Here is a 15,162-nt window from a genome sequence, read left to right as displayed (position 1 = left end):
TGGTAGTTTTCATTATTTGTAATGTTTACAGGCATTACCTTTAACTGAAAAATCACAAAATGAAAAGTGTAACTCAAAATACAGGTTAAACATAGGAAAAATCAATACAGAAAATTCCTTAATAACACCGCACATTGGGCCCCATTTTTATTGACTTTTCTTAGAGTATAGTACTTAACATGGCAAAAAAGTCATGAAGCCTAGTTATCAAGTAAATATTACTTAGCACTTTCTGTTATCACTGCTGTCTATCTTCAGAGGTTTTGTCTAAAAAAGACAAGTTAATTGATCCTTGTCCACTATCAGATCTCAGTCAATGAAAAACCATAGAACTCAGGTGCACAGATACACCCTTCATTTTCACCATACATCAAACAGCCAGAGAGTATTGTAAAGTTATTTTACCCCCACACACACAAAGGGTAAGAACCAGAAACGTCACTTCCTCTCCTATGTGTCCACATTGGTACGTGGTTAAAAACAGCTAGGACGCCACGTACACATTATGCAAAGATAGGTCTTATAAGAAAAGTCTCGTCAGGTCGCAGATCCATCCTGAATTTAGCGTGTGTCTTTCTTAAAAGCAGAAGGGAGCAGCATATTTTTCCTTTGAAACAAACAAGGGGTGGAGACAGAAGTTTCAAACTTCATCTGCAGACGAAGCAAACTCGTGAGTATATACACGACAGCTGGCAAAGTTTACCTTCTGCATGTTTTTCTAGGGGATGTGGATTTTTTTTAAACTAATTATATTATGGGATTCATATTGACTCGGTAGAAAATGGCTAGATTTTCTAACGCATCTCTTACCTAACCCCAAACGCTATTTTCTTAACGTAATTAACTTCAAAGCAACATCTGCTTCTGGCTCTTTAGTTTCTTAAGACAGAGTTTCCTTCGCTTGGTTAACATGTTTTCTTCGTAAAGGTGACCTATATTATTTCCTGTCAAACCCTTATTGTTCTTTCTCACCTAACGTTTAAATGTAGTGCAAAAAGGAATTTATTTAAACCCAGATTATTATTATTTATTCCGAGGAAATAAAATACTTCTCACACAAGTGCCACGTCATATTTAGAAACCGCTAAGGTTTATAACAAATGTTCGATTCATGAATGAATCATTCGTTTGAGTCGTTTTAATGAATCGTTTAAAACTGTTCACAAAGCCGGATTAAACGATTCCCGAGCTAACGATTCCCTAACCGTCTTTCGCGGTTTCAAAATAGTAGTCTATCGTGTTTCACTGTGTCAGTCGAAGGTTTTATAATAGGAGAAATATTACAAATAAACTCACAGGAAATATGTGTATGACTTAATATTGTAGTTTTACACACAGGATAGTTTATTTAATAAATTAATTTATAAATGTGATCACGCTACTGAAATACTTTTGTCTAGATTTAAAAGAGTCGATCTCATTTTTGGTTTCTTTTGAACAGGTTCTTGTAAATGCGAAAGAATCGGTTCAGTAACATGAGTCTGACATCCCTTTAGTAGAGTTCGCTTTAGGACACACTTGATATTAATAATGCACTGGTTTGGTACGTCATAAAGTTGACTCAAGACCACGAGTCATTCACTCATTTCTACTCAATTCAATGATTGCTTACGTGTAACTGTACACGTATTAATATAATACTGCCCAATGAGCTCTATTTTATATTTATTGTCCTTAGTAATGTCCCTTTAGGTATGACTTAAGGACAATACATGATGAAATTGGGATATTGCATTACAGCTTCATATTTAATCTGCTGCATGTTAATATTTAATTATGATTTCTTAATATCCCTCATGTTTATAAGGTTTACCGGTACTAATGAAAATAAAGGTTTATCATTTCAGTAGTCATCTTGTCATAATTATTGCTAAAAAACATTTATGAACTTTGGTATGGAGGATCTGGTACACAGTAATTTAGTTTGTGCTTAAATAGCCCAGTCTACCTGTTGGCAGTGTTGACAGGGTGTTGCAGGTTACTTTTTGTTGACAGAGCGAACTGGTCCGCCTTGTTCTGTGTCAGTGCTTGTTTTTAGGGTTAACCTTTCACCTTGTTTTTATGTGTTTGGTCCCGCCCAAATTCTTGATTGTTGGGAGACAAATTAAAATTGTTGTTGTTGTGTTTTTTCTGTGGAAAATTAAGGATTGTATTCTAACTGCCACTGCATTGTTTGTTTGTATTTTTTATGTAGAGTAAAAATGAGTGAAACAAACCAGCAACAGGAGGAGTTGCCTGCATACTTGAAGGATGAGCCTCCAGCAGGTAGCTACTGCAAGTTATGCTGACATTTCATCATGAAAGTGACTTGCAACAGTTATTCCTTTTTTCTTTTTTTTCTTTTTTTTAAGCAATCAAGCATTTTATTTTAGCACAGTCATGGCAAATTAATTATTTTATACAGCTGTCCTTCGTACAGCTTCATGCAAGAGAATGATAACGCTTTGTGCCACATAGTGGTGCTCTTGCACAATACAAGACTGACATTTAGGGCATTGCACTACAGTCTTAATTATCAAACTTACTAGATTTGGTTATAAAATCGTAAATCTGGTTATAGTAGTAGGTCTTAGTACACCTGGCTATCAAATTGTTTTCTAAAAAATGTTTAGACATTAAAGATGTATGACTGGTATTGCTGTAAATGAGAGCATTTCAAAGCAAATGGCATTTCTTTTAACGCAAGATGCCATAAGAACACGTTTCAAACAAAACATTTCACTAAATGCAGTAACTAAGAATTGTAATGGTTATATCTTCAAATAAAGAACATTAATAAAGTAAATCATTCATATTTTTTTTATAGAATTTAGTAGCCAGATACTCTAAATTTTTCTACTCATTGTAAGTGGAAGTTAAATTGAATCGTAATTCATTGAAATAACTAAATTATTAATTAAATGTGGCTAGTTTATTTAACCGAATGAAGTTCTTCACCTAATAATTTTATTTTAGAAATTGAAAGTGATCAAGTATGAAATTAATTAATCTTATTAGTAATTACTTTAAAATATGGCTTATATTTTACATTTTATAGTTATTCACCTAATATGTTTTAATTGTATTTAAATTTATTGAAAGCAAAATGTTTAATTGAATTATGAAATTAAATGAAATAATTACTTTAAAAAAATATGACTGGCACATTTATTAGCACATTAATTTAATAGAATTCTTCACTTCATACATTTGTTTTATCAATTGACAGTGAATGCTTTAATTGAACTATGAAATGAATCTAATTAACAATTACTTGGAATTCAAACGTGACTCAAATTTTTTTATTGTACAGTTTTTCACCCATTATGTTTATTAAATTCAATGAAAGTGAAAACATTAAAGAAATAAATGAAATAAAAAAATTAGTGCAATTAAATAAAATATAGCTAGTATTTTTAATTAGTTACAGTTTTTGAGCTAATACATTTTTATATTCATTGAAAGCGAATGTTTTAATTAAATATTTAAAAAAACAATTGTATGTATATCATTGTATACGTTTTTTTTTTCACATCTTTTTATTAATTCACCTCTATTTTATAAATGTTTTATTTGTTTTGTTTTTATTATTTTAGACCGCTACTCCGTTATCTTCTCTGGTGATATTTTCAATATTAACACTTAATTTTATATCCTGTAGATACCAACAAAGACCACCCCCAACCCCAGCCTGGCATGTTCTCCAGGGTGGCCGGTGGTCTGTTCAGTGTCACGAAGGGAGCCGTTGGGGCCACAGTGGGTGGAGTTGCTTGGGTTGGAGGGAAAAGCTTTGATCTCACGAAAACTGCAGTTACCTCAGTCGCAGCTGTTCCAGCGATGGGAGTGGGGCTTGTGAAGGGCAGTGTGTCCGCGGTGGCTGGTGGCGTGGCTGCTGTCGGCTCCGCCGTCGCCAGTAAAGTTCCCATTGGTGGAGGCAAGAAGAAGGACAAGTCTGATTGAATCACGTGGCCCGAAGGTTCTTTTGTCAGAGGCGTCTGCGTCGTGTCTTCTTCTTTGACTCCAGAGAGAGTTGATTGTGGAGTTCATGCTTGTTACAAGCATATTAATGGACAAATGGACTATATCAGTGTACCTGAACGGACCAACAAGATGACATTCACAAGCCAGGTGGCCTTCATCTGTTCCACGCAGGAACCTTTGTTTTTGTGTTCTGTAGGAATATGACATTAAGTGTGTGTTGTATACAGAGTCAAGCTGTTTATGTATGAAGTATTAAATATCTGACCAGAGGTGGATACGTGGACCTCTAAATGTTCCGTTCATGCTTTACTGAGCACACACTTGTGTCTGACTGTACACGCAAAGAATCACATGTTTTAAACACACCTTACAGTTGAATAGCTCCAAGCCGGTTGTAGGGATGAAGATCAATGAAGTGTCCCTCTAGGTGCTGGGGGGTGGGGGGTCTCAGACTGTGGGGTGCTGATGGTGGCACTCCATCTATCTGATTGATTGTTTGTGAGATTACTTTGTGCCTCTGGGTTCCATGCTGAACTCCAGCGATCGCTCTGTGTCCCCTTGAAAAACAGAGAAACCACAAAACCACACACATATATACATATATAGTCCCACGTTAAGGGCTTGTGTGCTTAGATTTTGTCAAACAACTCCAAAATTACAATTGTGAGCCATTAATCTGAATGCTGATAGTACTGCATATTATTATTATTATTATTATTTGTTTTTTTTTAGGGAAGCGTGCATGACAATCTCCTGTTTTGATGACTTTAGCTGTATTCCAATACCTAGTGACACTTTCTTACTCCTTTCTGTGTGTCATTCCTTCTGTCCTTTTACTTCTTTGTTCCGTTTGCTTTTTTAACTCTTTAATGTGAATTATTATTTTTTTTATGTTTTGTTTTATGGGCCAACAAAGAACCACATGAGGTGGAAAAGTATGATACAGTATTCTCTTCTGTCAAGTATCTGTTTTCCCATTACCAAAGATTACGAGTGGAAGAAGAGTTCGGTGTTTTTGAGGATTTTCTTCTTTTTGTTAATGTTGATATGCAGTATACATTATGGTATTCAGTGTACTATATCTCTTTTTAGATAGATAGTTATCAAATGTATATTAATGTTTTGTTGTTGATTGATTTGAGACAATCCATATTTCAGTGTAATAATGTGAATTCAAAGGACACAAATAAAGAAACTTCACAGTTGCTTCCAATGTTAACTCTTGCACAAATTACAACAACACTGCAACAATATTGATTAAATAACTTTCTAACTGGTGTATTTATTGCTTAGTGCCATTGCCTCATTGCCTCCAAACATCATTTGGCCTAAAATTGATAAAGTTACCCCAAGATACATAAAGCTAAGGTACCCAGATACTAGCACTAAACTATTGTTTTATGGACCTGGCTTTGTGCACAGGGCAATTGAAATGTTGGACCATAAAAAGGCCCCAATTTAATTAAAACATTTGTCTAGTCTATTAGTAATGGCTTTACAGCCAAACCTATTAATAAAAAAATATATGGTCTTTTTTTATTTATTCAGTTTGGCCATGCAGTATGAACAGCAGACAGATGCATAGCCTTCCCTTTAAAGGGTTTTGTCCTGTTGCCACAGAGCAAACCTTAACCAATGCATCAGTTAAAAGAATCAAATAAAACAATTTGGAACTCAATATGTCCCTTTTATGCAGGAAAAGTGATTTCTCCTTATATGGGTGTCTGTACCTTACAGGGAAAGCGGCGGTAAAGCCTATCAACGGTGAACAAACACTTGCAATCAAGTTCCAGTTCCAAGGTCATGCCGGATGTCAGTGTCTAATGCTTAGGGAATGAGGCGACAGGGGTCTTCCCCACTCTGTCACCTCCTGGAACGAATTCATTCCTCACACTCCTGCAGCTTCTCTCTCAGTAAACACTTTAAATCAAAAGTAGACAGTGAAACACACTGGAGGGGCTGCAATATTTGACTGTAGCCTTTTGATACTGGGATGGTAGAGTTATGAATACCCTGTGAAGGACATATAGTGTGTATGTTTTTACTTATTTGAAGTCTGAACACATATGCATGTCAGTATTGATGAAAGATTTTAGTTCTAGGGCAATGAAGGTTAAAGGGAAATCCAATGCATCCAGACCTTAGATTAAGAGAAGACCTTGTGGCTATTTGCTGCTGCAGTCTTAAAAAATATAGGGCCACGTCCAAGAAAGAGCCGCGAGCTTGAGCCGCCAACAGTGAATCAATGGTGACAGTGTGCAGAGGGAAAGAATTAAGCATTCACATCCCAATTTTTCTTTCTCTTTCCCCACATCCACTTACAAACTCCATGATTCAGGCAGCCTTTCAGCAAATCAATAATGAGCCTGTATGTAACTCGCCGTGAGCTGAGGGGGCTTTACACTTCAAAGACCAAATATAAGTGGTTGAGTTGTTACAGGAGGTGGTGTAAGTGCTTTCCTGGACTTTAAATAAATAAATAAAACACCCCTGACTGTTTTCAGAAACTATACTCTATATGCTTCGGCTAAAAAAAAAAAAAAAATTACAATTCATAATGCAGCTCATTTTTTGTTATTTGTAAAACCTTCAAAGTATGTTTAAAAACTAATGCAAGATGACAATGAATATTATTTTCTTGTATCATTCCCATTAGACAAATGCATAATCTAATCCTTCTCTGGAGGAATGACAGTTTCTATTTATATGCCAGAATTTGTGACACCATATAGGTGAGCTGTTGTGAAAAATAAATTAAATCCTTCTTCCCCCTTACAGTGATATTTTTGTATTATTAACTTTGTATTATATAATTTTTGTTATATTAAATAAAAAAAAATTCAGTATGTTTATTTTCAGATTTAAATTTTAGGTAATTTAGTTAATTTTTAGTAATTTTAGTATTTAATTGATTTTGTTTCAATTAGCAGCCATGGCAACATTTTTAATTGAATCTATTTTTTACATTTAATTTCAGTTTTATTTCAGTTACCAATGGGGTTTTTCAATAGTAGAATAAAAAAAGAGATTATCTTTTGTTATTAATAAAAAACCTCTGCATTATTCATTGCCATCATTTAATTTTGTTCTTTAGCTTTAATAAAAGCTTTCTTTCTTCCCCATTGTCACACTTTGACAGATGGATTGGAACTTTAAATCCTTTAGGCTTTGAAATGTATTTAAACAAAATCTTTTGATACAAAAAACCTTCACTGAGAGATATAAGCAAAACAACAACAAATATATATAAAACACAACCAAAAACATGTACTATAATTGACTAAATACACACAGATTTACAACAATGATAATGATGTATAATTTATTTGTGCGTTTCCTCTTTTGAAAGGGACTGCTAATGGATTTATCACATTTTCAGCCATGTTTAGCATCAAATGCACAAGACATTCAGTAATCTCTGTCGACATACACATCCATCCATTCCACTGAGATGCATCTTAGTCTTCAGGCTCAGCACAAGGACTTCTGAAAGATCAATTACAGTGGGCGAGCAAAACACTACACAGGAAATTGAGGAAAGCATAATTTATTTACATGTCTGCTCTTTGATTAAAGTAGCCTAAAACAACAGGCAGCAGGGAATTGATTTTTTTTTTTTAATCATCTCTGTTTTCAACCAACAGCGCAAGAAACAATCAAAGAGTTTGCTTGGCTTTGATCTAGAAATTACATATCATGTTTTCTTATCGGAGTATGGCTGTTGTAGAGTGATATGTTTAATTGCCCCAAAGAAAGGAGATTATCAATTTTATATTGGTGCCTTGTTTGTTCTGAACATCTTATAATTTAGATTCATTTTTAATGAGATGGCAGTGTAACTGTTTAGGGCTCTATGCAAATAAACCAATTACAAAGTTAATGTGAGAAATTGTAGAAGAAGGTCATTTTTCCTTATGCAATCAGTGCATTTGTCTTTAAAGAAACATCCAATGCCAACAATAAAGGAAGTGTAAGAAATCAAATAGCTTACTTCTGCCTTAATGAAGATGTTAATGTGAATTTGACAGTCCTCAGCAATGGTCACGTGGGTAGATTCAAGATGGAGATGAGTTAGTTTCTGCATCGGATTAGGAGAAATTTAGCATTACATGACTTGCTCACCAATGGATACTCTGCAGTGAATGGGTGCCGTCAGAATGAGAGGCCAAACAGCTGGAGTTTGTATTAATGTCAATCACAATGACAACACTGTATATTAAATCACTCATCTGGGTAAATGAAACCGAAGCAAATTTTATTTTTCTCATGTCACTCCACAGACTTGCTCTCTCTTGATTCATACTGTACAAATGTACCACAATGCATGCAATTAACCGACTATTATCACTTACATAGTGAATATAGATCCTGACATAAGCAGTTAAAATGTATTAAAGCCTTATGATCACTATTACTGTAGCTAAACCTTTCTTGAAACAGATGCATCATAGTTAAAGAATTTTTCTCTACAAAAAGCTGAGCTTTAATGCATTCTGTTCAGCTGCTTTCTCCAAATGTCCATGCGTACTGAATTCATTATCAAAGCACTTAGAGGCTAACTCGAGAAATCATGGTAAACAATTCACTGAATAGTAATGGAGCCTATTAACATACTGCAACATGGAACAGTTAAGGAAACAGTTGTGTGGAAACACAACATTTGTAGTGATGTGATATTAAACATGCATGCATGCTGCTACCAACTTCACAGAAATGGATTCTTATTATTGCATCTAGTGCACATTAACTTTTATCATTTCCAAGGACTGATTTGAAATAAATATAAATGGCCTCTATGAATGCCCTTTAAATCTTTTCAAGAGTTAGTGTTCTTTCTTTTGCCACCCAACAGTAATGCAACCAGAAGATATAGGATGCAAGTAAAACCCCAAGGTATAGTAATGTACAGACTTATTTGACTAATGTTATTTATGGATATGAGATTTTTGACATCTGCATAGTAACTGAGTTATGGGGATTCAGCTGCCAATTTTCTGTGTTTCAAGGTGCCTCCCTGTTATTTTCTCTTTTTGTTCTTGGAATCAATTTTTAGTTAATCCAATTTGGCTGCTCTGGTTCAGTTCACATACTTTAATCTGTTTCTAAGTGTTTCTTCAATTACGGACACTTTTACGTCCCATGGGTGGATCTTTATTTAAACTAACACTTTACATCTTCACTTTTTGTTATATGAAGGTCACAATAAAAGAAACTTTCAATCTTATAATATTAAAATTCATCAGAAACATTTTTAAAACTATGAAATGCGAAACAAAAGAATAAAAAAGTAATATGTGAAAATGATTTACATAATGTTTTACAGAAGTTGTCATTTCCAAATCAAAGTCCTAATACCTGGACAATAATTTTGCAAGATTTTTATTCTACAGTGTCATGGTATGGTTACCTTGTTCCCCAGGCTTCTCTAACTCAACATTCTCTCATTAAATACTATATGTTTTTAGTTGAGAGATGGAGGCAAGGTCAGGCCAGATGTCCCGAGGTTTATACATCTGATCAGTCTCTTACATCAGCTCTGTGACTCAAAAAGCTCCTCATAGTTCAAGCTGTACCTAAGGCTGCAGAGAGCCATGTGCTGATTATTTGAAGAACAGGATTAGCCTGGTCACAAGGGTACTTCACGGATGTATTCTTGGTAAATTGTGGTTTTGCTTTGCTGGACATACCATACACAAGTCATTTAGCGTATACCATTCTTTATACCTATTCCATCTAAATGCTCTTATGAGCTTCCACCAGCTCCCATGTGGCTTTTAGCAATCTTGTGATGTTTTTTTCTTTTCATTTTACATTAGCTCACGACAGGTGCTTTGAAAAGCATCACATCCTTGAGAACTGCTGGGCTTTCTCATGAACCCCTATTTGGATGCGGAGCTCTGAAAAGGAAATTCTCTTAGCGCTAATGGATTTACTTATGTAGCACACAAAAGTCTGGGACGTAATATGGTTTTGTTGGGATCATCACTATGAAGGAAAAGAAAAATGCTGCCAGATCTTTTCAAAAACATCTCTGCATATAGCCTACTAGTAAATCCTAAAAGCTTTGAGGTCTTGAATGCAAGGAGTTTATCATTAATCTGATAATGAATATCTCCAGCTACAGGTCTAACTTCATCTAATGTAGCACAAACTCCAATACTACAGTCATATGTGTAATCTCGTATGCATAATCATGTGATATGATCAATACAATTAAAGTGAATGAAGACTGGGCCTCTTAAGATCAAAAAAAGAATCACAATGAATGTAAATTTACATACATATACAATGAACATACATTTTCTAAAACCTGATAGTTTTTTGAGAAACAGGCATTTAAGTCTATTTAGTAATCTTCCCCTCAAGCGTTGTTAAAAGAAAAGTCCCTCCGAATTAAGTATTTGCAAAAAAACGTCAAATATATACTGCAGATATGTGTGTGTGTTTTATAAATTTAGCATTACATGACTTGCTCACCAATCGATCCTCTGTACCGAACGGGTGCCGTCAAAAAGAGAGTCTGAACTGCTGACAACAACTTCAATAATCTACAATAATCCACAGGACTCCAGTACGTCAGTTAACATTCTGTGAAATAAAAAGCTGTGTGTTTGCAATAAACAAACCCTTCATTAAGGTGTTTTATCTTTAAACCATTGCTCGTGACCAAAACAAGAGTCCATAATCCATAATAACGATGCTTCTTTTAGTGATAAACCCACCCCCTGTTGTCAAAATCAAAATGAGTTTAGGACTGTTTTGGACCGTTTTTCACTTGTAAATGGTGCTTGATCTGTGAATATTTCTCTCCTGATTCGGACAAAATGATTTTTAGCAGTAATAGACAGAGTTAAAAACATAATTTGAGTGTTTGTTCATTCCAAACATGCCGTTTTTCACTTCACTAGATTATTATGATGTTTTTATCAGCTGTTTGGACTCTAATTCTGACGGCACCCATTCACTGCAAAAGATCCATTGGTGAGCAAGTCATGTAATGCTGAATTTCTCCAAACTGCATGGATGAATCATGTTTATTCATGTAGAGCATGTCAAGAAATCTTTTCATCTCTTCCGTTTGGGCTTTTGGTGGGGTGATTTACTTTAAATAAATGCTGATGTCAAAGCTCTTGCTACGTCCACGTCTTCCTCCCCCATCAGTCCGGAAGTGGCAGTGCAAAACAGGATAAATCAGAAAGTGTTGTGATCGGCGGGTGACCAGGCAGCTCTACGGTTTTAATTGGGAGAAACAGTGGGTCTCTCCTAAAGCAGAGTCAGAAGAGGACAAGAGAAAGACAGTTAGGGACAGACACATGAATGACAGAATCGGGAGTGCAAAGAACCATTCATTAAGCCTACATGGCTTGATGAGACAGAAGTGGCTGCGCAGATGTGCCGATTGCCAACTGTTCCCTGTCTGTATAATCTTTAATCATTAAAAAGATGGAAACTTTTTTTCGTTTTTAACCAGACAATGATTTATACATTTTAATAGTTAACAGTTGGGGGAGCAGGGGTAATTGCAGTCTCCTGTCGTGACTCATTTCAAATGACCAACCACGGTTCTTTGTTTTTTGGAGGTTTACAGGCAGTGTTTTTCAGAAAAAGAATTATGGACTGACCTGGCAAAAAATATATATACAGTATTTGCATAATGGCAGTCTCCATGAACAGTTGTACAGAAAACAACACGGAAATGTCCGAAAATGCATATACAGCAGGCAATGAATTTTTCACATTACTATTTCACATCAAAAAAAGTACACCATTCAAAAGTTTTGTGTCTGTAAGTTTTTTTTATGTTTTAGAAATAAATCTTTATTTATTTTTAAAACAATTTACTTTTTGTTTTTTATTGTTTAATCGTTTTTTTGCAGTTATTTGATTAAAAATACAGTAAAAACAGTAATAACTTTACTATATGAATATATTTAAAAATGTATTTCATTTCTGCAATGAAATTGCTCCAGTATTCAGAATCACATTATTAAGTATTATCATGTTGAAAATATTTTGAACACTTTTCTAAACTTTTTACTTTTAATCTCTTCACTGTGACTTTACTGTCACTTTACTGTCAATAATAATTTGCGGTGGTGCACACATAAATTCACATAACATAACTTTTTAATTTACTGTTATCACATACCATCACAGAAAAGAAGAAGGGTGTAGTTAATGTAATGTAACATCCATAGATATGAATAGGTAGTTGCCAATATTCGACTGGTCCAGTCATGCAGATGGTCAGTGTGTTGTCACACAGAGTCTTTCATTAGTGAAAATGTGTTGGTTTGTTTTTAAATATGTATTAACTCAATATTACAGGCTTTGACAGTTTCAACATGGCTTCTGTATAGTGGCCCAAAACCAGACAGTAATAAGGCAGATGCCATCTACCTATATATATTTATGGTAATAGCACATATTATTATTAATTTAATTGTATCTGAGTTAAGTTCTAATTTTAATCAATTGATAATGTTAAAGATGCTTGAGGCAAAACTTCAAAGCTTCAGGCTTAACATTTTTTGAGTAAATCAGCAAAAAACTGAAAATATTTTATGCTCTCTCGTTTTCTCTTGACTATCAAAAACACGTTCTGGCGAGTTAGGATGACTTGGATCTTTAGGTCACTGGTCTAAATGCCTGACTCACATTCCCATCATGTAGCTGTGTTCAGATGTGGAGAATCAAATGGGGCAAAAACAAAGACACACTTCGCTGGAGAAACAAAAGAAACTGTAGCCATTGAGCTGATGGTCTTTGATCTTTCATTTAACTCTTTGTATTAATAATCAATGAACTTATTAATAAAACAACAAAAATCTGTAAAATAAATTCCAGTATAACAGTATAACCTTTTTACATCCATTCAGATTGACTAAGACCATTCATTCAGATTATTGATTGGGATCATTCTTTACTTCAAATATGCCAAGAAAGCACAACGAATCAGACATATAAATAATAGATTTCTAGTCAACAATCTTACTTCTTCAAACTGAATTCATTTTCTGCTTGTGCAAAATTTTATTTAGTACCGGTGCAATTTATTCTTTGTTCCTTGTATTGAACCATTCAAATTTCCATTGATTTTAAACAATGAAACAGTATACGCAGCAGCACTGAATGCAATGCTCAAGGGCACACAGATCTGGCTTGAATATGGATTGAGGGATTGGGGCCATATCTCCCAGTGGAGGAACATTGCTTTTTGGGACAAAAAGCATATTCTGAAGTTCTAATGTATTCTTCACATTCAACTTCTGTATATGTATTGGCCACTATGCTTTCATATGCAAATCATCAGTCTCTTTTTGGATAGAAGTGACTAGATAATGACTAGATAGTTGTCATACCCACAAGGGAACTGAGCAACAACAGAAGACTATGACACATGTCCCGGACTCACAAAAAGGTTAAAAGGGGTAAAAAGGGCCTTTAAGAGTGACAAAACTGAATCATGCCCAAATTGATTAAATAAAAGCTTAGGAGGAAAGTCTGAGAGAGTTGTGTTTTTTATACCATATCTTTCCATAGATTTTTGGCTAAATCACATTGTCAGAACAGGGCAGCATTTAATCTTCCACATTACAGATAACTGGCTTGGCTTTTAAGACCCCTTTCATATACACATGGGTTCAGTCATGTATGTCCTCAGATAAGCCAATAAACTTCACTGGATCCATTAGGTTCCATTAGTCACTTGCTAGTGAGCTACGAAGAAAATGCTCTCTAAAAAAGCAGATAGCATGTCGATCTCATGGAATTATAAGGAGATGTGTTTGTATTTGTATTCAGCTGAAGAGTAAAGTCTGAATGCTAGGCTAAGATTTAAGAGAGTAAGGGATTGATATTTCTTTAATTATCCCAAAAAGTAACATCTTCTCTACAACAATATAGCAATTGTAAATATGTTTAAGAAGAATTGAGTGATATTTAATACAAATTGAAATTCTGAAAAATACAATCTATTATAGATACCATGTCAGTTATCAGACACTTTTACTGGCATTGGTGAATAGATATTAGATATTTATTATTTATTTATTATGCCAGTTATTTATTTATTATGCATGATCATTTGGACTATTTCTACATTTATATGACCTTTCTAAAATTAACATTTATTAATGCTAATAATGTATAATATTTCACAATATTGTTAAACATTATTTATTATATGAATGTAATTAGAATATCTAAAAATTAACATCCATTTTTATTATATGGTACACTATAATTTTGTGAAGCAAATTCATTGTAATGCTATTAATTATTTTGAAGTAATTAAAATACCTGAATCTCAATGCAAGTGCAAGCATTAGCACATTAACCAATATTTCTTCAATAGGTTTTTTTTATGAAGAACAATAGAATAATTTGTAAAATACCTCTAGTTTCATATATATACAGTTCTGTATACACACACTATATATCCAATACTGGACAAAAATTATATTTATTACACATTCTCATTTCCACTATTTTTTAATCTAGATTACATTTGCAGTTATCTAACACTCAGTTACAGTTAATAACGGTAATAATACTGTTCAATGTTATTAAATAAACGTTATTAGAATATTTTAAAATTAATATCCATTATTATATTACACATTCTAATGTTAAGAAGCAAACTCAAATTACTTTTAAGTAATTAAAATAACTTATTTAATTTTATGATCTTTAAATCTGCCATTTTCAGAATTGTCACTTTGTTACACGACAGCTGTTAGGGAGACGAAGATCATAACAACAAATCCTTTTAATTGTAATCCACATGAAAAAGAGGGTCTAACACACAGGGTAACATTCACACAATTTTAGTGGAGAAGGCGTGCTCAACTCCCAAGTTGTTTAATGGGTGCGAATAATAAAGAAGTTATCCAAAGGTAACATTCACACAATAAAAAGTACAAAGGAGAACAACCAGAGGTCAAATAATATACACACGATAATGAGAGTGATAAACTAGACACTGAATGGTGGTTAACTAATGATGACTATCCAAGAACAACATGACCAAATAAGGGCACACAGGAACTAAACTAATCAAGGAGAGACTAAAACCTGGTCAAACAGAGCACATGAGGGATGAAAACACAACAAAAGTCCAAGAGGGGGGTGACAGTCACATTCAATATCGGCCAATAGCAATATATTTTAAAAACTCTAGTGCCAATATACTGTGCATCC

General features: G+C 34.1%; 1 protein-coding gene across 1 annotated transcript; it reads left to right on the top strand.

Moving 5' to 3' along the window:
- Positions 1 to 425: 425 nt before the first annotated feature.
- tmem263 (transmembrane protein 263) lies at positions 426 to 5,165 on the top strand. Its single transcript, XM_052581902.1, has 3 exons — positions 426 to 670; positions 2,195 to 2,265; positions 3,641 to 5,165. Exons 2-3 carry the CDS (start codon positions 2,202 to 2,204, stop codon positions 3,937 to 3,939), a joined length of 363 nt encoding a protein of 120 aa, XP_052437862.1. The 5' UTR covers positions 426 to 670; positions 2,195 to 2,201; the 3' UTR covers positions 3,940 to 5,165.
- The last annotated feature ends 9,997 nt before the right edge of the window (positions 5,166 to 15,162 follow it).

This window comes from Carassius gibelio, chromosome B18 (assembly GCF_023724105.1).
Source record: "Carassius gibelio isolate Cgi1373 ecotype wild population from Czech Republic chromosome B18, carGib1.2-hapl.c, whole genome shotgun sequence".
Taxonomy (NCBI): Eukaryota; Metazoa; Chordata; class Actinopteri; order Cypriniformes; family Cyprinidae; genus Carassius; species Carassius gibelio.
Note: the sequence above shows the minus strand (reverse complement) of the source record. Positions and strands in the feature narration are given on the sequence as shown.

Excerpts from the sequence above, each read along its gene's own strand:
- tmem263 (XM_052581902.1), top strand. The coding sequence starts at position 2,202 with ATGAGTGAAACAAACCAGCAACAGGAGGAGTTGCCTGCATACTTGAAG. Across the intron at positions 2,266-3,640 it reads GAAGGATGAGCCTCCAGCAG|ATACCAACAAAGACCACCCC; the intron begins GTAGCTACTGCA and ends TATATCCTGTAG.